Source organism: Phalacrocorax carbo, chromosome 7 (genome assembly GCF_963921805.1).
Source record: "Phalacrocorax carbo chromosome 7, bPhaCar2.1, whole genome shotgun sequence".
Taxonomy (NCBI): domain Eukaryota; kingdom Metazoa; phylum Chordata; class Aves; order Suliformes; family Phalacrocoracidae; genus Phalacrocorax; species Phalacrocorax carbo.
The window spans coordinates 37,491,386-37,514,076 of NC_087519.1; the positions used below are offsets into that span (position 1 = coordinate 37,491,386).

Consider the following 22,691-nt stretch of genomic DNA (forward strand, 5'->3'; position numbering starts at 1 on the left):
CACCAACAGCTCAGCAGGGCTTGGCTTTTGGGTGAGAACCAGCTCATCCCCGCTGGGTGCGTCCTAAGGCCCATTCCGGCAGCAAACAAAGGAGAAAACACACGTATCTGAACTAAACTGGAAAAGTACCACCTGCTTCATGTTTTTTTTCTTTGATGTCATCAATCTTTAAAAGGTGACACTCTTTGCAACCAGTCATGCTCCAGGGAAGCACAGGTCAGCTGCCTACGCTGGGACTGTTGCGTGTCTGAACACTGCCCGAAGCTGGCAGCCGCAGAGACTCGGGCTGATAACGAACAACAAGGACTGCAGATAGTCAGGTGCTGAGGCACTCGCCATACTCAACACCTTATCAAATACGTTCACAGGCGGTATTTCTTTCCTGCACTGCCAACAGCAGCACTGCCACCGCTTAGGCAAGCCTCCTGCCAGCATCGCACTGGAAGACATGACCGCAGTCGTTTATCGGGGTGTTCACGCTGATCCTGTAATACAAGGTTTAGATTACAGTGACTTTTCGCTAGGAAGACATGTCACAGCAACACAAAAACCAGTGCTTGGGCCGACAGATACACAGATCTGTTACTATAATCACATCAAACCACTAAATTAGACGGTGCTATTGAAAAATACATTAAGAGCTGACATATTTAAATGCAAGTGAGCTTATACAGTGCCACTCCAAGTAGTGCTTAATTTTCAGGATATTAAGCCGGGCAATGAATGAAGTCCTCTTTAAAGCAGGCTGCTTTTTGGTATATTCTTCAGACTGTTTAATAAGGATTTAATCATTAAGAACCCCTTGAAGGATATCAGAAAATTCATATGACCAATATATTGCCCAGGTAGTTATAACAGGAACAAGACAGTATAAAACCTGTAACTTTTTATTAAAAAAAAAAACATAACAGCTTCAGAATAGATCAAATGTAATAACTTCTCCAAAAAATACCAAAAGGTACAGTGTAAAGCATCTTCTCATTAAATACAAACTAGCATTTTTTGATGCATTGCATCAATGTTTTGCATCTATGTTGATGCAAAAGAATTTTTTTGTTGCATCCTGGCACATGGAAAATGTATACACTGAAACAGGATGACTGACAACAATTTATCTACTCAAATTCTAACAAGTGGGACGTTTTTTCCAAAAAAATATTTCCTACTAATAATTAAGAAAACCTTAACACCATTACATTTAGTTTGCTTCTGCTAAGGTATATTTTTCAACATTAAAAATAAGGGTTTAAGTACTATATAGCATCAGGATGCACTCTGACTTTAAAACTGCTATACAAACAAAAGCCCTTCTACTGTCAAACGCTCTTCAACATTGAAGATCCTGGTAAACGCTAGCTAACTTGGAATTTGAGATAAAAATGCAAGGAAACCAACTCTGTAAGAAGTCAAATATAAATTCTTCAAAAACAATAAAAGGAATGAAACCCACTTCAAACACCATAAACATTTCTGGATGCAGCAAGCAAATCAATCATTCTTTTACCTGACTGTACCTAAATCTCATTGCTATAGAACAGTGTTAAATTCATCAGTTCCTGGTCTGGAAGCAAGTCTGAATAGGTGCCTCAGTTTTAGGGATCATATAAATTCACATTGAGGATGCCCCAGTTGTTACCATCCTGCAGCTTCTAATGCACAAAGCTAAGCTTAAAGCAAGTGACTACATGCTCCTGCTTAATGCCTCGCACATGCAGGCAAACGGGGCTTTTTTCCAGCAAAGTTCCCCAGTTTCAGCCAATTTCAAGATGTCTGACCGCTTCTGATGAGCTTCACTCTTACCTCTCTTTGGTATATACAAACAAGTGCCATTAGATCGCTTGCCTCTAGCTATTTCTAAAAGCCAGAGAAAACCCTCTGGGGCAAGGTATGCAAGATGAGAATCTTATGTCTGGGAGGGTAAGGAACTCTACCATACCACTGACTTTCTTGTGAACTGTTGTATTTATTCCTATGAAATTATTAAAAAATGTGAAGTTATTGCATTAAGTTTGTGAAAAACTTACAAAGAAATAGAAAGCAGAAGTTTAGGAAAAAACAGGAGACAGACATACTCCATTTACAGGGGACGATGAGGAACTTGAGCTATTTCTAATATAAATGCCTGGGTATTATGAGAGTAAGTATTTTTCCAGTATGATCTGGACCACTTTTAAGGATAAGAGTAGAATAGTCTCCTTTCTGGTTACATATTTTGGGTCTCAGCTAACAGCTTTATTTCTGAAAGTGAGGATGTAAAACACTTAGTTTTCAAGAAAGGAAAAAAATTGAAGTTCAAAAGCACAAAGAAGTACAACCAATGCTCCCATGAAAAACGCCGCTACATCACTACCAATGTATTCATGGACTGAGGCTCTGTGCCAAACTGCAGTCCAAAGGAAAGTTCATATGCAGTCCCTAAAAAAACCCTAAAAGAGGGTTTGTAATGAAACACACAATCTTTACCATAACAAAGGGGTCGAAGAACAGATACTGAGCACTCCTAGACAAAAAAAGAGCAACTTTTAAAATTTGTGTTTTGTTTTGGTTGCAAGATGAACCAAAATCAGTGTTAGTCATCAGCTGGGCAACAGAATCTTTTCCAACTAGGTGATGGTGCCACTCCAGCAGTCTCCCCATTCCCCCCCCCCCCCCAAGGTGTCATGTCTTTTACCATTCAAAGTAAAAGTAATAAAGATAAATAGCTCTGCCACCATCTTAACAAGAAGTCTGGAGAATTTCAGTGACGTATGCTGTATTGTTCTGCCCACTTTTATATCAGTTTCTTAGGCAGGTGGGATCAGTGCTCAAGTCCATCTGTCAGGCTAGCCCACTGTTACAAAACGGCTTCCTTTGTTCTGAGAGAGTGCTGTTCTTTGCTCCTTCAAGATCCCAAAACGTTCATTCAATGTCATTCCTGTCTGAAAAACAAAGTAATTCCATCACAAATTTAAAAGATGTTAGGTTAATTTAATCAAAGTAATGGAGACAAGAATAATTTTTTCCTCATTCCATATCACCATTTAATTGCCTCACTTAGATGATTAAAAAAAGAATAGGTGTAATTTGATTTCATAATTTCCCACACCATTTAAAAATCAGATTGGACTATCCAAGAGCTAGCATTTCTTCTAATTCATTAAGAACACATGGTACACAATGACAGGACAAAGTCTACTCAAAATACCCCAAGTTAAACCGAGGACAGACAGACTGAAAATGGGAACTTTCACTACACTCATTTCCCCACACAGATTCTATGCAACTTCAACAACTGCAGCATTTTAACTGTGTTAATGCAGGTTGCTTTCCAGTCCATCCATTTGAGGCAGTAGACTGGAGTCCAAAAGTTCAATTAATTTTACAATATAGCAGTACCCTGTCTTTGACATACTGCTTATTCATGGAAGGAACAAATCCAGACTGACACACTGTTTCCAGGTAGTTTTTTCTACTGCTGGTAGTAAGAAGCTGATTACAAGAACAACATCCAACTCCGCCACCCTGTAAGAATTCCTTCAATGACAGCACTAAGATTCCTGCACCATGTTGTCCATCTTCATGAAACTTATGAGGTAAAGCCTTGAAAGATGAGCAATTTTTCACAACTTTTGGGTTTTGGATTTTTTTTTCCTAGATGCATAGCAAAAGTTGTCTTATAAATTCAGCTGTCAGGGTTCCATGCAAGTTACTCAACTGAAAGAAGCTCATCCCTGAATTAAGCACACTTGCTGATTCAAGCACAGCAGGAACACCAGACGGCTTTCACAAATACTCAACAATTTAAATCCCATTTAAAGCATGTGGGCATACAAGACATGAACTAGAGGAACGGGAACAGTCAGTTTAGTTACTTGCTTGAAGTTATGTAGCAATTTAGATGAAGAACTGAAGTGGAAACAACTAGCAGTCACTAGTTCCCTCCTTCCTTCACTAGTGAGTCTAGGAACAAAGTGCCTGGATCACTGGTTTTTATGTGTCTTGAAACTACTTCTACAGTTAAAGAAAGAAACTGCATTTACCTGTTTTCCAACACTGTTAATATCAAACTGCAATGGAACCCCTTTGGGAATCTTCTTCTCTTCAGATTGGTCCCTCTTCATCAGAAATGGTGGCACAGGAGTACAAGTTAATCGTAATTTCTGGGAACTGTGAAAGAAGAATGTTACAAAGGACACACTGAATACGTGTTTTATGCAGTAAAGCCTTAATGCTGATAGAGGTATAAATTTTTCATCAAGCCATTTGATCAGGCTGGCTGAATAGCTGGAGGGCACAAATTCAAGAAGGTAGAAGTCAGGCAGCAACGGTCCCAATAGGAAGCAACCTTATCTTTTATCTCTCAGTCCTACTGACAAATGCATAATCTGCAGTTAGTTATTCCCATAAATGCAAAAAAAAAATAATTGGTACAGTCTTCCTTACAGGTAAAGTGATACTAATGAAACAAGCTATTCAAGAGACTTTTAAAGTAGAACACCTCATGAAACAACTGTACCATCAACTTCCCAAAGACAAATACAGAAATACTTTAAGCACAACTCTAGCAATATCTTCATGAATCAGGGAGCTATTACCATCACGCATCAACTAGATGCTTATTCATTTTCATTCAGATAGGGAAGGAAAACAGCTGCAATACAGTCTGATTTGGAAGAGGCAGGCAAGGTGAAAATCTACCAGCCTACAACTCTTCAACTCCATACACCACATCAAGCTCCTAACTGGGAGATATCTTGAGAAATCCAGCTGTGACAGTATTCAAACACTGCTCAGAAACACTCAGAAAAGGACCAGATTTAAGTCTTCACAAGAAGGTTGGGGTCATCTGAAATACTATCTGCAAAGAACTTGTGAAATAGCTTAGAACAGCGGTTTCAGCTATGTTAAGAATTTCAGAACTTTTTTGAAAACTCACATTGGGGATATGATTGCTCCTGGGTTGTCAATGGATACAGTCAGAATCCCTCCACTTGTGGTAGAAGTTCGCCATCTAGTTTGAAAACACAGAAATTGCTTACAAAATCATTGCAGAAATTTCAGTCGGAGTATCTTTAAATCTGTGTCCAAAACACTGCCTAGTAAAGAATGTACAAGCTTTCAGAATACAGGTCAGTAAGAAGACTGCATGCAGTCAAACTATCTACAAGAAGCTTGGCCATTGATTCTTATATCTTTTACATTACTGAAACCTACTCAGGTGAGTGCTAGATCACATGCTGACAAAGTGTATCAGAACTACAGCACAGACTGAGATGTTCACTTCTTTAAAACATTCAGTTTCCTCGCCACAGGTGGGGCCACAATGGTCCTCACAGCAAATCAAAGCGGTGCCAGACTGCAGGTCTGTGGCATACGCCACTTACTCAGCCTGTTGTGTTACCAACAAACAAGTTGCACAGTGCCTAGCAGGCACAGAATGACATGGGAAGAGCTGAGCGTCCACCTTGTGACCTGCCTCGTTTATCTCCAAACTGCTTCATAGGCTTATATGTATATTAAATAAAAATGGAAGTTACATCAAGAGCTCAGGAGAACATTGACATTTGAATTTTTCTTCCAGTCTATGCAGTATTCACGAGTGGGAGAGATTAGTCTAATCCTCTGAAGCTAACACCTTCCCCCTCATTCCTGCAAGTGTCTTATGCAAACAAACTCCTCCTGGTTAAATTAGAAGATAATTTAGGAAATAACTGAGAATAGGGGGAGGATCACTGTCACTCAGCTGATAAGCCTACAGGGGGGGAAAAAACCCCAACCCATTCAATTATCATAGCCAAGAAGCCAGAACTAAAATGAGAATTATACAAGTAACCAAACTGAAGTTTTCCAAATTAAATACTTACTGACGAGTTCTCTTTACTGTCTGATTATCAAGATCATCTGTTGACTGCACTTGGGCCTGCACCTGAAAACACATCAATATAGACGTTGGATTTGAATACTGTTTCAATTCCCATTGTAGCAGCTGGAAATACAGCACTTCTAGAACAGAAATTGAAAGCTGTTTGTACACTCTGCACAAATGGGGTTGTACTTTCAGAGGGACTTCAAAGATAACTACCCTATTACCATTGTAAGACACTGGAAAGAAATTACTTTAAGAATACAAAAATGATTTAAATAGAATTGTTAACGACAGTAATTTAAGGAATAAAGAGATGGAAACATTTTTGAGGACTATGTTAGCAAACATACACTTTACCAAGATACACCAAGATGTTACCAGGCCAGAAAGAAAACCTGGCTATCCCTAATCTGATCAATGTTAACATACATAATATCCAATACGCCACAAAGCTTGCTTTTCTTCCTCCTGATCCTGCCTGTAATTCTGCAATCCATGTGGATGGAAGACAGCAGCCACCTACAGTCACAGCGATGGCAGATGTAGAATGAGGGCACATAAGAAAACTGAGAACACCACTATCATTCACTGCACACTCTCTATTCTCTTGATCTTACTCAAAATAACTAAAAAAATCCTTAATTAATAAGTTGGATAACTAAAATAAATAACCCCAAAATAACTAAAAAAAAAAACCAACCAACACCAAACCCCCAAAACAAACCACCAAACCCAAACCAAAAACCATAATCAGATTCTAGAACATGTTTCTGGTATATCCTTCACCCAAAGGCAACTCTGGAAAGCTGCACAGTGCTTTCTAACATTTACTTTTAAAAGGAGAAATTAATACCTTGCAACTACCCTCAAGCACTCTGACAAGTTCCATGCCCCTCTGAACAGTCCAGCTGCACTAGAACAGGAAGGAAGACTCAATGGGGTACAGTAACTGAAGAGGACAAGTACATTTCCCTAGAAGAACCCGTGCCTATTTCCCAGTCCACCTCAAGTTTCTACTCAGATCTGATATTCAAAGTCAATTCATTAATATCAGTGTTACAGGTTAGGTTAGAACCTGTGGCACAATTCTGTTGTTGTTTCCAGTAATTTTGATTACCTTCAGGCCCCTTCTAAACAGGAAGGTTGCTTGACGAGTGTCTTTCTGCTGATTTAGTTTGTTTCCAATTCTGGCAAAAGTGGATGGCATGTTATTCCTGTAATATTTATTAAAATATAGTCATCAAACGCTCCACAGATAACGTCTTAGAAAGACCACTATGAAAGTCAGGAAACAGCCAATACATCCCAAAGGACATCTGCAATGCTGCCTCTTTGAGGCTGAACATTTCAGTTGCAATAAGCTTCTCATCTACACGTGTGGAACAAACCACATTACTCATAAATGGAGAAATCACTTCTGTTACATAGAAGCCTAGAACTCCTACATCACAGGATGGTACGGTTATTAATTCTGGTTTTTCCTTCCCTCAGTATCCTCCAGCACTTTAAGCATTGCTGATTAGATAAGAAAAACGAGCAGTTTTGATATATATATATAAAGTTTGTTTACAGTTTCCACAATAGAGTCATGCAGTGAAAATTTTCATCATGGAGACCAGTTAAGATGCCGTTCATGACAGACATGTTAATTCCAGCACAAATAAAACATGCACTAGCTGCCAGGAAACTGAAGATGGCACCAGCTTCCACAAAGGCATTTGTTTTAGAAAGTTCACTAAACCATGGCTGTGACTTCCAGAAGTCCACATGTTGGTCATTTCCATATAGGCTGCCTGAAATTTAAATGAATAGAGGTACTTCCTGAGTGCTCTACATGGTAATAAATATCTGGCTTTGTTTTGAGACCACATTTGCCCCATGCTCAGCTGCTTCTACATTTGTAGAACTTCATACATGATAGTCTTGACTGTATTACTACTGCCCGTACCTACCTTCTTCTCTTGGACTCAGGCCTGTCAAACAAGACTCACTATGGAAAGCTGTCAAGAAGAATCAGAAAGCAGACCTGGTATTTTACCTTCTGTTTAGCGGGGCAGGCCTCCTGAGGGCTGGAGCTTGTTTTCTCTGCATTTCAGATTGTCTCTGCAGGTTTGTTTTCTTTTTCAAAACTGGGTAATTCCGCTGTGCATTCTCAGAAAACAATAAATATGTGTATATAGTATACATATATGCTATACATACTAACACTTTTTCTTCAATTTCCATTTACAAACTGCATATAGAATACATTTTGCTTTGCCTGCCTTTCACAGTCTAGCATAATTTGAAAATACCTTCTACACTTCCATGAATTCTACTTTCCCCTCATTACCAGGCAAAAAAAAAAAAAAAAAAGCAGAGCTTACCAGTTACTTTTTGATTACTGTAATACCCTAAACCAACAAAACACATGCTCCACACGACTTTAAAATTACTCTTCTTCAAAAATCCAAAAGCAATCCCCATTCTGCAATATTGAATGAGATGGAGCAGGCAACAATGCACTGGAGCACAGAAGAGGGAGCCTACTGATGGAGTTAAGTACTTTGCAAAAACTTCCATTTTTGTAACAGGTGTATGCTTAAGACCTTCATGTCGGCTGAATCACTGGTTTGTAACAAAGACAAGAAATCCTAATAACTGAGCTTTTCTTGTAAAAATACAGTAACTACCTCCATTCTTGCACAGAATATACTTCTGTACTTCAATTTGCATGACTTGCGACCCAATTAGGTGTTAAAAAGATCTTTCAAACATAGTCATTAACCACCCCTCTTAAAACGAACAAGAACTCAGCTAACACATCCCCAGTTTAATGAAAGGTTGTACCAGATGTCTCCATTTTATATTTGAGTAGCACTATTCTGAAACCACTGTGTTTCATTTTTTTAATCTGTTTTTACATGAACCACTAGAGTTGCATTAATTACCTTCTCACTAAGTGGCTGTCTGTTCAGAGGACTAATTCCTTTGCGTGATCCCATTGCCTTCTTGGCTGCCAAGCCAGTTATAACTCCGTAAGAACGCTTCTTCCCTGCTATCTTCTTTCTGCGTCCCAAACGATTTTTACCATAACCTGCAACAAAAGCATGAAGAGTTCAACAATTCCTATTGAAAGAAAAAGCTTATTGCTTTAAGATGCTACGCAGGCAACCCAAGTCATTTGGCTGCACCCTTCAAGCCTTAGAGCACAAGCTATCACTACACTTGAAGACAATTTGGTCATTCAGTTAATTTAGCAGGTCTGGCCCAGGTCCTAGCACAAGAATAATCAGCTTCTCATATAGATCACAGTTTTGCTCTAGTTCATTGCATTAATTTCTGTTGAAAATTTGTTATTTGACATGTCTACAGAGACAACTTAAGAGTCATTCTGGCATAAAAAACTACCAAAATACTCTGAAGTGGAACTTCATCAAGTCCTAAATAGTACAAAACCAAACCAAACCAAAACAATAAAACCCAGCTCCCCACCCATTCAGCAAACTTTAAATTACCAGTTTAATTTAAAGAAAAGGAAAAAAAAGCAACTTCAAAGCTTATTTATTTAGATCAGTGGTTCCCAAGACACGACTTAAAAAAACCCAAGAATATACCAATTGGCCCACAAAACCATATTAAATGCCATATGAATTACATCACATTTGAAGTGTTTTCAATCAGAAATCTGCATGGCAGTCGGGACAAAACTAGGAATTGAAAGCAGCCTTTGAATATAAAAGGCTTGTAAGTCTGAGGTCTGTGGTATAAACATCTGAAATTTCCAGTTACAAGGGTTTGGTTAACCCTGTCTGGAACCATTTCTTCACACTGTGAATACAGACCATGTTTCAGTTTTATCCCCAAGCATCATCCTCTTTAGAACCTCAGACTGCAAGTTAAATTTAAGACTAAAGTCAGCTCTATAGCAACAGACACATCTAGCTTTGACACATCTGACTTCATAGCATTGATAATACACCTGTGCTTCTTCATGAGACAGGAGCCATCACATGAGGTAAGCCATCGATCAGAACACACAAGGTAAGCCATTGATCAAGACCCAGCTTCGATAAATTTGCCACAGAGAAACTGCTATGCACCCACATTTTGTGAACGGTTAGCAAAGGCTCTTCTTTTAAAATAGAAGAGCTGAAAAACAGGGTTACTTAGGCTGAAAGGGACCTCACGAGCTCTCTGGACCAACCTCAGCACAAATAAATGACAACCTCAACATTAGCTCAGGGTTTTGTGCAGTTGCATTCTGTGTGTCACCACGGACAACTTTTATTTAAATGAACAATGCTCTTCTCTCTGTTTCTCCCCCAAAAAGCTGAAAAGAGTCCCAGCTCAAGTTCCTTGCTTCTTTCCCTAGAGTTTGGCAGCTGCTTCTAAAACCGCAAGGAACTGAATGCTGTTGATCATTTGTGGTTTCTATAGTTGTCCACAAACAACAGAGGATTTGCTACTTATCAGAGTAACTTCAATGGCAATGGAGCAGCAATAATCTATCGGTCATAAATTACTAATAACTAGAATGCTCAGAATAATTATTTAATGATGCCTTCTGCCCAAAAAACAATATAAAAGAGGTTGGCTTTCAATGGGAGAAAACCTATAGAGCTGTACAGGAGGGAGCAGTTAAAGCTATTCGCAACATTTCAACATGTCATGAATCTGGCAATTTTGAAAAAAAAAAAAAGTTTGTTTTTTCCTAGAACAAGGGCAGGCAAGGAGGGAAGGTTCTAAGAGAGAAAAGTAATTGCCAAGACAGTTGTATTTATAGTTTTATACCTGCAGCTCAAGCTCCTCCTAAAATTCTAAATTCTAATACTTGCTTTTTTTGTGCCCTTTGGATCACAAACAATTGCATTTGACAACTGCACTCATAAATAGAAGCCTACGTGTTTGATAATCTGCAACTTAAGTTCACTTTTTCACCTACATAAATATTCTTACACTTGAGCTGACTGATGTAAAATATTTTCCTGTACTGCCAACAATTTACGAAAGATGCACAAATTAAGTAACACTACTATGTTGGCCTGTACAAAAAGCAAAACTCTTCTGAGCCCTGAGCAACACGACATTTCACTGATCCCCAAAGACTTTTGTGTCTAAGATGCTTACTAAGAGCTGCTGCTGCAACAAATACTAAGCAACGACAAAGATAAAATGGGGATCACTGTGAATACACCAGACAGATGTGTATTTGTTTTAAATGAATGCTATTAAACAAGAAATTGCATGTATTAACTTAAACACAACATTAGCTTGCATTGAGGTGGAAAGCTTTCTGATTAAACAGTATTTTTCCGTATTTCAATAATCCACTCCTAAAAAGGTACTTTTCAAAATTAAACATAAGCAAATCCAGTCTATACTTCAAGCAGGTGCTGGCCACATACTGGACTAAAATCTGGGAATCATTTTAGAATATGACTCCTATTTATTTAAAAAAAAAAAAAAAAAGACCCTGACAGTTACTCAGGGAATCTACAGTAAAGCTGTTACCGTGTGTTTTTCCCCTCTTCTCTCCCTGCCTATGTTTTTTTTCCCCCGCCATAAAAACATTGGCTTAACAAGGCTGACATGGTGCCTCCTTTGCATCCCAAGGTCTTAAGAAAAGTCAGCTCAGACTCTCCACACTATCCATTTACATATCCCAGAGGCAGCATTACAGTCTGCAGTAACGGCTATTTTGGTGAGGCCTACTAGGAGAATTCTACCTAAAGAATATAAATATGCTGGCTTTTTTGCACAAAGCTGAGCTCTGGCAAGGCTTACTCATTTCCTACTATACAGGCTTTGGCATAAGCACTCTTTCTATCCATCTCTGAGAGGGACAAAGTATCAACATAATTTCCAATATTAAAATAAATTTTTAAAAATCGGAAAGAAAGCCAGTCCTTCCTTGAGTCAAGTACAGTCCATCAAGCACATCAGCTCCCTGTTGGCCAAACGTGTCAATGACTTTCTCACACTGAGTCAGAAACAAAACCAAACATAAATGGATCACAAAGAACTGAATTATAATTGAAACTACATATGACACTGTTTGAAAGACACATGAATTGACCATGCCAATCCATACTTTTGCATTAAGTTACAGTTCAGCTCAAAAAAAAAAAATAATTGCACAATCCACATGACACTTGACATACACACCTTTCTGCTGCTGGATTCCCCACTTGGAGCCTGGTGTTCTGAACTGTCGAGTTCGATTCTGCTGAAGCCCTCTTTTCATTTTGGGGGAATACTGTTTTCTCTCTTCTTTCTTATTCAGTTTAATTATATCATCTGTAAGCAGAAAATAAAATAAAATAAATATATATTTAACACTGCAGACATTCTAGTTCTGAAGAAAAAACCCTAGCAGGTTGGAGTCAGAGGAAACAGACCAGTTAATCTTGCAAAGCCAGCACACACAAGCTAAGGTTCCAGAAATCTCTATAAAATATCCAGTCCCTGTTAGTCTTACAGTACTTCCTTTATAATATAATGCCCTAGCAAAAGAGAAGCAGCTGCATACATCCAGAACATCCAAGAGACTTGAAAGATGGTGGCATTCTGCCCTGCATGAAATTTTAATGTTCATTTATGTTCATTTTTGTGTACCGTTAAAGAGAAGGTAATCCCACCACCAAAAGACTTTGCAGATTCTAGACAAAATGCCAATTCAAGCCTTTTCATCTTAAGTTACTTTAAAAAAAAAAATCACACAGAAGGAACTCAGCCTATTGGTCATCTTCATGTGTTCACTGAGGCTGAGATGATGGGAAAAGAGCAAGCAAGCAAGGCTTCTCTCCCCAGGTATCTGCAGTCCAAAGCAATCACCTTATCTATTGTCCAGGGAAACAATGTTGAATTATTCATCGGTTCAAGAATACATCCAAGACAATAAACTGATGAAAAGTGAACAGGTCTCTCAAGTGCAAATCATGCCACACTACTTTGATAGCCTTCGCTGATCTGGTAGCTGGCTCAGGAGGTAAGAGTAAAGCAACAGATGTGGTGTGCTTTTATTTGACTGTTAGCTTGTTTACGAAAACGCCATAAAGGAAAATGTCAAATTATGTTTACTGCATCTAGATCAGGAGACCACAACTGATAAAAAAAGTTATGTTCCAACATCCAACAGGGAGCTACCACAAACACGTGGGCATCCTTCTTTGAGTCGGGGAGAGACGGGAACTGGGTTACTGTGCTTAAGAGTTCAAATGGGCTCGGATGGGGTAGAGCAGAGAAAACTGCATTTAACAAAAAAAATCACAACATCACTATCCAATGTTTTGTATCCTGCTGAAGTAAAGCTAAGAGAAAATCAGCTTACTTGGCTGCAAAAATGATTGAATATTCAGAAAAAAAAAAGATCTATCAGGATAAGGAATACCGATACAGGTCACTCAGGGTTTGATTTCTATAGCATCTTCTTTACCAGAGGGATCATCCCTAGAGCAAAGATTCCCAAACTGTTAAGTTGTTGCTGCACACAGGGTTACAAGTTTCTAAAGATCCTAAGTGTCAGCTATTATCTTACTTGGGGAAAAATGAAGGATACCTGGGACTTTACGCAGTTGTTAGCTGATACACACTGAAACACCCTCCTCTCTTACCTGAGATCAGAGATCAAACCTATAGCTAGAACAGCAGAATAATCTGGGAACATTATCAAACTGGAAGTTTAGCTTCAGGTGAGTTGCATGTAACACACTGGGAACAAAAACAGGTTTAATCTTTATTACTATATGAGAAAATACTCAGTGTTAAGACCTAGATCTTAAGATTTCCTAGATTAAAGTTGCGTCAATTTTTTGGACACCACAACAAATGTGGGATTGCATCTGATCTTTGTTTACACCAGAACACGCAACGTTGACTCGGGGGCAGTAGGCATGGATGACACTGTTCTCATGCAAGTTACCCTAGCAAGCAAACAAGTGAAGGGACACACCCACTCACAACAGCCTCTTAAACAAAACGTTACCATGACACCACGACAGCCCTTTGCAACTTGCTATCAGTCAATGTCCAGGACATGAAGTAGTGGCTAACTGAAAGGTTAATTAGGTCAAGGAAGAAACATTGGAATATATGAAAATAGAACTAGCCACTCAGAAGCAATAACTCTATTAATCTTGGTAACCTTGGAAACAAAGTTTCAGTGTGCAATACTATAAGCAAAAATAGATTTATAGATTTGTATGAACACTGTAATGCTACTCCACATTCAGACAAACTCTAAATGTCATTTCTCAAGTTATCTCCATTGGCAAGACACAGAACTCCACTGGATCATTTACAGAAGGAAAAACTGTAAAATTCTCTTATTTCAAGGTGGTCCACAAAGGCTGTGTCTACCATTAACAATCTAATTTGCATCGTGATTTCACGTTTTGAAGCAAGACTCATGAGAGTAGCCATCTACCATACTCTGGTAGTGTCATGGAGCAGTCTTGGAGCACACAAAACCATTTTTGCTGGATAAATCTAAGCCAGAAGATGCACTCCATGAATGAACCAAATGTGCCCCCGTTAAGGGGACTCAGCTCACAGGACCCGAACAGCACTACTCTGAGACACCTCTTTGAAATATATATAGTGTGGACATCTCATTCTCAAATACACCGGAGAGACACAGCTCTGCAGATCTGCAGGGAGGCTGTGCAACTTCCTAACACACAACCAATGGTAGGGCGGGGGAGAAAGGGGCAGACTGTCACAGGAAACTACGTGATACAGACAACATGACGCTTAGTCTGACTGGTAAAGTACTGCAGAGGAGTTACAAAGGAGACTTGCCATTACCAACTTCCAAACCCGGGGGAAAAAAAAAAAAAAAAAGGCAAGGCCGGCTGAGCAGCAACCTGACCGCCCCCGCCCCGGCCATGAGGAGCCCTGGGCCACTCCGCCAGGGCCCACCCAGCACAGGGCGCAGCACGGCGGGCCCGGCCGGTGCCAGAAGTAGGCAGGGCCTGTTCAGGACCCCGGATGGAACAAAGGGGACCCACCCGCCGTGCAGGGTCCTGTCCCCCGGCTCGGGTCGCCTTGGCGCAGGCCGCCCCCCTACGCCCCCCGTTGGTTCCGTCCGGCCGCCCCGCAACAGCCCGTTGGTTCCTTCCGCGTCTCCCCCCACACCCGGCCCCGCCGCTTGGTTCGGCCCGCGCCCCTCCGCCCTCTCCCCCGCGGCGCCGGGCCCCAGGAGCTCTCCTCACCGAGGGACATGTCGATCTTCTCCAGGCTGTCACTGCTGCCGCTCCGGACCCCCGCCGGAGCCGAGGAACCAGAAAGCGGCGCCGCAGCCCCGAACCCGCTCATGGCTGCCCGCAGGACCACCGCCGCCTCCCCTCACCGCCTCAGCCAACGGTCAGCGCGCATGCGCAGGGAGCGGCCGCGCATGCACCGCGGCCCTCCCTTCCGCGGCCGCCGGCAATTGGCGCATGCGCAGTAACCTCCCCATAGCCCTGGGAGCGGACGCCTGCGCCGAGGAGCTGCTTTCCCTCTTCCGCCCCCTCCCGCTCGGGACCTGGCGTACCGCCCCCTGCCGGCCGGGAGGATCAGGTACAGCGGGGGTGGCGGAGTGGGTCCAGCCCTGTCCCCCGGCACTGTCCCTCCGCTCCCCTCGGAGCCTGGGCCCAGGGCGGGTGGCGATGGCAGGGTCGTCTGGGGGCCGCTTGCAGGAGGGGCTTCCACCAGACTTGGGGAAAAATGGCTGGAAAGTGCCTGGGGGAGAGAAACCTGGGGTTGCTGGCTGACAGCTGGCTGAGCATGAACCAGCAGTGTGCCTGGGTGGCCAAGAGGGCCAATAGCATCCTGGCTTGTATCAGGAATAGTGTGGCCAGCAGGAGCAGGGCAGGGATTGTGCCCCTGTACTCAGCTCTGGTGAGGCCGCACCTTGAGTACTGTGTTCAGTTTTGGGCCCCTCACTACGAGAAGGACACTGAGGTGCTGGAGCATGTCCAGAGAAGGGCAACGAAGCTGGTGAAGAGTCTGGAGAACAAGTCTGATGAGGAGCGGCTGAGGCAACTGGGGTTGTTTAGTCTGGAGAAGAGGAGGCTGAGGGGAGACCTTATCGCTCTGTACAACTACCTGAAAGGAGGTTGTAGTGAGGAAGGTGTTGGTCTCTTCTCCCAAGTAACAAGCGATAGGATGAGGGGAAATGGCCTCAAGCTGCGCCAGGGGAGGTTTAGATTGGCTGTTAGGAGAAATTTCTTGACTGCAAGAGTGGTCAGGCACTGGCACAGGCTGCCCAGAGAGGTGGTGGAGTCACTATCCCTGGAGGTGTTCAAAAAACATGTAGACGTGGCACTTCAGGACATGGTTTAGGAGGCATGGGGGTGTTGGGTTGCCAGTTGGCCTTGATGATCCTAGAGGTCTTTTCCAACCTTAATGATTCTATGACTTCTGTGATTGTCCAGGGACAGCCAACAGCAGGTGTCCTTGGGAAGAGTGAGGCCCTTCCTACCATGTCAGGCTGGGGCCACAGAGGCCAGGGAGTGGTGGGTGGTGCTGGGAAGCAGGGCTGGTGGTGCTGGTGGAGGTGGTGGTGGTGGCAGTGGTGGAAGCGGTGGGGCGCCGTGCAGGCTGGGACCTGGGGGACAGGGCAGTTGTGCCACAGGGCATGAAGTCACAGGCTGGCTGGAGAGCTGACTGAGCTCTGAGGCGTTGCAGGGGAGGAGCGAGGGCATTCAGCGGGGAAGCTGGATGCAAGATGACTTTGCCTGCGATCCCAGTGCAATGGAGAGAAATAACCTGTTCAGTAAACTGCCAGACCAAGGCAGGCGAGTTTCTAACAGAATTATGTCTCCAAATGTCAAACACCAGGGTTCAAACCAGGTTCCTATTTCAAAATATCATGTTAGGCTTAAAATTACTACTTAAAAACAGAACAGTATGACTATTGTCGTTTTGTTTTCTTTGGATTCTTTTCAGAGCTGTAATCTTCTCCACCTTATGGTCAGAATCACATGATTCAGAAATTCACAAGATAAATTAACAACTTGTTTTTTGAACGAGGAATCTAGTAAAGCCTTTTTTTCCCCCTGTATGTTTGCATTCTTCGGAGCTGTGTGTATTACTGGTGGGTCAACAGCACGCACCTACCTCGCAGCCAGCTGGCTGCTGCTAAACGAGTTGTAACGGGGTGTGGGATCTACCTCTTTTCGCTCTGTGGCACTCTCCTTATTAAAATTAAGGGATGGTCCTTATCTTTGAAATCTCTGCGCCTTGCTCATAGTTGGTTGAAATTGTTCAGTGAGTTCCAGAGATAGCAAAGGAAGGTGCAGACGGGCAGACAACGTGACCACAGAGGCTGGGCTTCCTTCAGAAACAGGCAGTAAATGCCGGAAAGAAAATCCGTATCGATTTCCCCCATTCGCAGCAGCCAGCTGGCGTTACTGTCCTCATCTCCCCATGCATTCTCCGGGAGCTGGGCTGAGGCTGCTGTTCAAAAACTGACCTCCCTCGCCCTTGGCCTTCAGTGGGCTTTGCAGCGTGACCAAAGGAGAGCCTGCCTGTGTTAGGGTTTGATTGAGTGCCTGCAGAGAGTGGGAGCTCCATAGCAAGACCCCGGGGACTATGCTGCGAATGCCCTTGGGCAGGAATAAATATTTCCATAGGCACAACCTTACACACACCCTTCTTCTTTCAGCAGGAACACTCCTGCATTTCATTAACTGCCCACATACGCCATGTGCTCGTTTGCTAAAATAAATATTCTGTGGCAAATGCGGTACCCTCAGTACTCAATACAAAACTAACTCCTTGCGTGTGCGGTCCCTGGCACAGCTCTGTCCTCCTGCGCCAGGGGGTGCCTGCACCGAAACAGTACACCGGCCTGCAGAACGGGAGACCTTTCTGGGAGCATTATCTTGAAAAGCAGGAACGAGAGAGAGTGAGCTGAGGCTTTCTGGCCTCTGCTCTGTCCTGTGCTACAGACTCTTGACAAGGCCTCCATATTCTCTCCATTTACACGCTTTGTGCCTCTCTTCCTGTTTAAAATAAGGCCGATAACATGCTCCTGGATGTTCCTCTTGCTGCCTTCTACTGGCTAGAAGAAAATGGCTCAGTTTTTGCTATAGGGCATCTGCAGCTTGTGAAGGATTTTCCCTTCATGCAGGAGGAGCTCGTGACCACAGTGCTAGAGGCTGTGAGTTCCACCCTGTGTTCTTTGTGTTCTCCATGTGCAGTGTAAATTCAGACATGGAGTACTGGAGCCATGTATTTGATAATATATGCATTTTCCTCTAGATGACAAGTGGGACTTGATGACAGGTAACTACAACAAGTGAGACTTGAGGTTCTTAAAGTCCAGCTGTGTTTCTACAGGGAAGGTACTATTGCCAGATGACCAATAAATACTAACAATATAAGTGTCAAATAAAAAATGTATTAAAAAAAAAAACACTTTAAACCGAATTCCTGTGATGCCATAGGGTGCAACTGCATCTGGTGACTGTGTCACACTGATAAACAAATGCTCTGTTTACCCAAAACAAACACGTCAACCGCAAAGGTGGGCGGCAGATACTGCCTGCCCTCGTGACAGGTGGAAATCGGACATAATCCAGATTGTACCGCATCCATGGGTTGCGTTTATTATCCACACAGGACACCAGCTGTCTGCTGCTCAGCACAGTAGAAAACCAGGCAAAGGTTCTGATCCTGAAGAGTATTTTTCTTCTGCGTTCAAAATGGCTGAAATGCCATAGGGATTGTGGAGGCAACCATGCAAACATCAGCTCTTGGTTTTCTGTCTAGCTCTCAGGACTGTGTCAGCATTGAGCCCCATGAAAAAGGTTCCATGTAGCATTGCGAGTTAAAAGAACTAGTACTTCAACTGTATAAAGCCCTGCTGAGCTTGCATCCACTGTCAGAAAATAGTGCATCTAAAGCATCCACAGGCTGTAGTAAGTTCTGGGGCTGGTTCTTTCCTGGGCCCTTCCTCTGCTTTTCCTGAGCACCAGCTGTCTCCTCACGAATCTGAGGATTCACAGCTTGCCTGCCCAGTAGCCCCTGTTGTTATGGTACGTTGCAGAGGAATTGCAGACTAGATGTCACCTGCTGAACATCCTGGCTGAAATTCAGGTGTTACAATTAGCAAGCAGAAACCACACCCAAAGAATCGGGTACTAAATGCACTCATAGATTTAAAGCCAGAGGGGACCATCTAGTCTCATGTATGTTGTGAGCTGTGGAATATCACACCTGCACTGGTCCCAGAAACAGGTGAGCTGTTCAAGTGTACCTTCCAAAGGAGGTCTCTGCTTCCCCAGGGGCACAGGCACTACCCCTACTAAAACTAACTTCTTATTCTAACATGAAATTATCTGGCACCTACCAACAACTTCCAATTCTGCCTTCTCTGTGAGGTTTAATGAGTAAAGAAGTGACATTGAGCTGATAACTGACTTTGTCACCCACACCTTCCCCAAACAGCAATCAGGTCTGTAAGTTTCCAAATTCTGCTACTGTTCAGCAAAAGGTGAAAAAAAGGATACATATATGCTTTTGTACATCTGTTGACCTCTCTTGGCACTCCTCAAATCTTACGCTGGAGGATTAATCTCCAGTTTAGCTCAGCGCAGTCCCAGAAGCTAATGCATCTGTGTGTGACTATAGGCTCTCTGTGATCTGGCCTATTTTTGACGGAATGAGTTTTTATATGCTCTCTAAATTGCCATGGCCATTGGCAATAGTTAAGTAAACAGTGTCTGTAAGTAACATATGCAAATCAACATAACACACCAGGGAAAAAGGAGAGATTTTTCTGAAGAAAAAAAATTTGAAAAATCACTGTTAAGCAATGTCCAGGCGATTTCTAATTTGCACTTGTATATAATTACTATGTCTGGGGAGTCCTAGTTGCCTAATTAAGTGGCTTCTGAAAAAATGTTTTGTTGTTGTTAAGAATAGCAGTATAGAACCCTGTTCCCCAAATGCTGCCAGATACTGTACTGGTAAAATAAGGCATACATAAGGTCTCAGGTCAAGGAGCGTCTTCATGTATGCCACATCAGTGAGCGGCATATACTTACCACTAAGAGTAACAGTTACAGGATGTTTCCACTGTGCAAACGACTACCTTTGTTTTATGAGGCATCAAACGATTCCAGAGACATATCTGGGTTTTGTCTCCCGTGATAATTTGTCATTGACTGTTCTCAGTCTGATGGTAGCAGCATCACTTTTTCCTTCTTCAAGTTTCATTTCAGTACCTTTTAGTGGAAAGTATGGATAATTCTGCAATATTTTTCACATCCTCTTTACTGCAGGCAATAGAAACCCTCTTTCTGTCTCCGCTGGTACATTCAATGTTTGAGCTGTCTCTTAGTGCATGTTGTTTGGTTTTATTCTTGCCATCGCAATGTTCTCACCACCCCTTAAGTAGGATTTGGTAAGTGGTTATCTCAGCGATTATTGTGGTTTTACGCTGTGGTGCAGCGAAACCCCAGTGCAAACACCTTACTCAGGCAGCTGGCGGTAACCCGCTCGGCAAATCAGCTGCTGCAGGCTGACAGCAGCGTACCGCTTTGGGGTGCCACAGCGGCCGAGGACACACACCTGGGTGTACGTACCCCTACCTCCGGGGCTGGCGGCGGGCTGGAGGACGCCGCAGCCTCCCCTACCCCGCCGACCCACGGGTTGCCGGCCCTGTCAGGGCGGCGGCCGGGTAACCGCCGCGACGGTGGACGCGCAGCAGCGGGAAGCTGAGGGGAGCCGCGCGGAGGGTGCCGGGCAGCCGCGGTGCACGCCGGGAGCTGTAGTTCGGGGGCGGGGCGGAGCTCGTTCCCACGTGACGGTGGCGCGGCGGCAGCGGGCGGGGCCGGCGGGGCCGCGCGCGCGCGCCCGGGATGGAGGTCGGGCCACGCGAGGGGCGCGCGGAGAGCAGGTGGGGTCGCGCGTGCGGCCGCGGCACGACGCGCGTGGGGGGGAGGAGCTACACGCGTGTGTGGGAGGCCCGGCGCGCCGGGTGGGTGCGGCACGTGTGCGTGACACGGCGGTGGGTGCGTGTGCAGGGCCAGGACGCGCCGAGGAGGTGTGAGTGTTCCGGAGCCTGCGTGGGGACGCGGGAGAGGCGTGGCGTGGCTCGCCGCTCTGCGTGTGTCTGTGCTGGGGGCGTGGGGAGCGCGTGTGCGCGCCGAGGGGCCCGTTCTGTCTGTCTGTCTGTGTCTGTGTGTGTGTGTGTGTGCGCGCGCGCGCGCGCGAGACACGCGTGAGGGCAGGGTCTTGTGTGTGCGCGGCGGGGCGGTGCACGCGTGGGGTAACGCGGTGCGTGCGCAAGTTATCTAGGACACGGCAGGGAGCACAGGATGCGCGTGCAAGAACACGGGTGACAGCAGTACTAGTGTGCGCTCGGTGCCTGGGAAGCGGTAGGGATGCACAGGGGTGTCCGGGACGACCGTGGGGAGCTCGTGGGCGTGTGTGGGAGCCCGTGTGCGCGCCCAGCATCAGGGCACAGATGCAGGGGTACCTGGGGGCGATCTGAGAGGAAGCAAACTCCCCCGTGCCGGGTGGGGGTGGGCGCTTGCAGAGTGTGCCACGGGCTGCCCCCGGTTCGGGCTCTCGTGGGGAGGAAGAACACGGTGAGCTGGGCCGTTAGGGAAGCGCGTGGCCGCCTGCCCCGGGGCCAGCACGCCACTCTGCTCCCTGCCCCGGGCAAGCCTCTCGGCCGCTGGAGGGGCAGCGGCGGCTGCAGGCGTGTGCCCTCGGTACCTGATGCTCCGTCCCCACTGTGGGGGTGGCAGCAACTCCCCACCAGCCGTGGCCGAGACAGTGGCTGCAGAGCCTCTGCTTCGCGGCCTCGTGCTGAAGGGCAAAACCCTCCCGCCCTGACGCCGCGCTGCCGTTCTGGTGGCTCTGCAGCTCGCTGCTGTCAGATCGTGTCTCCTTAACCTGGCAGTCGGCTGCGTCGCCCCTTCCAGGTGCTGAAAAGGAATCTGCAGCTTCTCGTCATTTCTGAAGGCGAGGCTCTGTGCCTGCACGTGGCCGGCGGTGAGAATGGTGGCTTCGCCTGCGCGGTCTTCGTTTGTGCTTTAGGCATGGTTTTTCTCGTTAGCATTTATAAAAGCAGCAGAGGTTGTTCCCTGGAGGCGTTTTGATGACGAGTCCTATTTACGTCAAGTTTTGCATGTCTTTGGCCTTTGCTTTGTACTTTGGTTTTGCCCTGGTGCTCGCAGAGGCAGGGTGGATGTCGGATGGAAATGGGAGTGTTGGCTGGGGAGGACGGAGCAGCTGAAACGTGATACGGGAGAGAAGCATTCCTTATCTGAGGGGCTCAGCTAGCTGCTCTATTCCTGCTAGCAATATCGGCTGGGAAAATGCTACCGGTGCTTTTAAAGCTGCAGTGCAGGTTTGGGGTGCCTTTTGATTTGCATGGTTCGAGCTATTCTCCCGCTGTAGCTACTGCTTCAGACCCAGGAGGTTCAGAAAGATAAAAGGAATCGACTGCATTCACTTCTTTTTCTTTCCAGAATCATCTTTGTGGATTTTCTTGCCTTTGTAAGTGCAAGTCCTGCACTACCAGACCCTACCATCGTGTGACTAATAGGGCTGATGTGGTGCCACCGCCAGCTCTCCCCCGGTGATGGGGAGGGCATCCTCCCCGCCGGTGCAGGCACGCGACGGGGCCTGTGTGTTCTCACTGTCAGTAGTGCTCTGGGGAGGATCCTGGCATGGGCCTTGCAGAGCCTGGTAGTCCTTTGTGCAAATGGTTTAGCATTTTAATTCCCGGGAAGGTGCTATTTCTCTATAGATTGTGGCCGTGACTGAGAGTGATAGGATAAAGGTCACTGGATCCATCTTCCCGTGGGTAGCTGGAAACACAGAAACAAAAAGAGTTTTTGCTGAAGTCCATTCTTCTGCTGGG

The 22,691-nt window shown here is 44.7% G+C and overlaps 2 protein-coding genes and 1 long non-coding RNA gene across 9 annotated transcripts in view; 1 reads left to right on the forward strand and 2 right to left on the reverse strand.

Annotated features, from left to right (window-relative positions):
• Positions 1–871: 871 nt before the first annotated feature.
• FYTTD1 (forty-two-three domain containing 1) lies at positions 872–15,235 on the reverse strand. Of its 3 annotated transcripts, XM_064457550.1 has the most exons (11): positions 15,040–15,235; positions 11,993–12,124; positions 8,776–8,921; positions 7,884–7,996; positions 6,963–7,059; positions 6,699–6,758; positions 6,275–6,364; positions 5,844–5,905; positions 4,916–4,990; positions 4,020–4,146; positions 872–2,918 (listed from the first exon to the last, which is right to left on the reverse strand). In XM_064457550.1, the coding sequence occupies exons 1-11, from the start codon at positions 15,140–15,142 to the stop codon at positions 2,823–2,825; spliced, it is 1,101 nt and encodes a 366-aa protein (XP_064313620.1). In that variant the 5' UTR covers positions 15,143–15,235; the 3' UTR covers positions 872–2,822. The 3 variants fall into 3 exon arrangements, with proteins under 3 accessions (XP_064313620.1, XP_064313621.1, XP_064313622.1); XM_064457551.1 differs by lacking the exon at positions 6,699–6,758 and having other exon boundaries at positions 15,040–15,233; XM_064457552.1 differs by lacking the exons at positions 6,275–6,364; positions 6,699–6,758 and having other exon boundaries at positions 15,040–15,228.
• A 45-nt stretch (positions 15,236–15,280) lies between these two features.
• The window catches only part of RUBCN (rubicon autophagy regulator), a 32,928-nt gene continuing 25,517 nt past the window's right edge, over positions 15,281–22,691 (forward strand). For 2 of the 5 annotated variants that reach the window (XM_064457518.1, XM_064457520.1), the window contains exon 1: positions 20,635–20,714. In XM_064457518.1, the coding sequence (XP_064313588.1) occupies positions 20,677–20,714 (38 nt within the window). In that variant the 5' untranslated portion in view covers positions 20,635–20,676. Of the gene's footprint in view, positions 15,386–20,634; positions 20,715–20,773; positions 20,864–22,691 lie in introns of those variants that run through there. The other 3 variants (XM_064457522.1, XM_064457525.1, XM_064457524.1) reach the window with 3 other exon arrangements.
• Positions 18,193–21,057, reverse strand: LOC135314372 (uncharacterized). Its single transcript, XR_010373875.1, has 2 exons — positions 19,861–21,057; positions 18,193–18,899 (listed from the first exon to the last, which is right to left on the reverse strand). It is a non-coding gene; the product is annotated as an uncharacterized LOC135314372 (long non-coding RNA).

What these genes read in the sequence shown, in the direction of transcription:
- FYTTD1 (XM_064457550.1), bottom strand. Translation starts at nt 15,142, where the DNA reads ATGAGCGGGTTCGGGGCTGCGGCGCCGCTTTCTGGTTCCTCGGCTCCG. An exon ending in ACAGTAAAGAGAACTCGTCA is followed by an intron (nt 4,991 to 5,843) that starts GTAAGTATTTAA and finishes TTTTCAAACTAG; the next exon opens with ATGGCGAACTTCTACCACAA. An exon ending in GGAGCAATCATATCCCCAAT is followed by an intron (nt 4,147 to 4,915) that starts GTGAGTTTTCAA and finishes CTTCTTTCACAG; the next exon opens with TTCCCAGAAATTACGATTAA.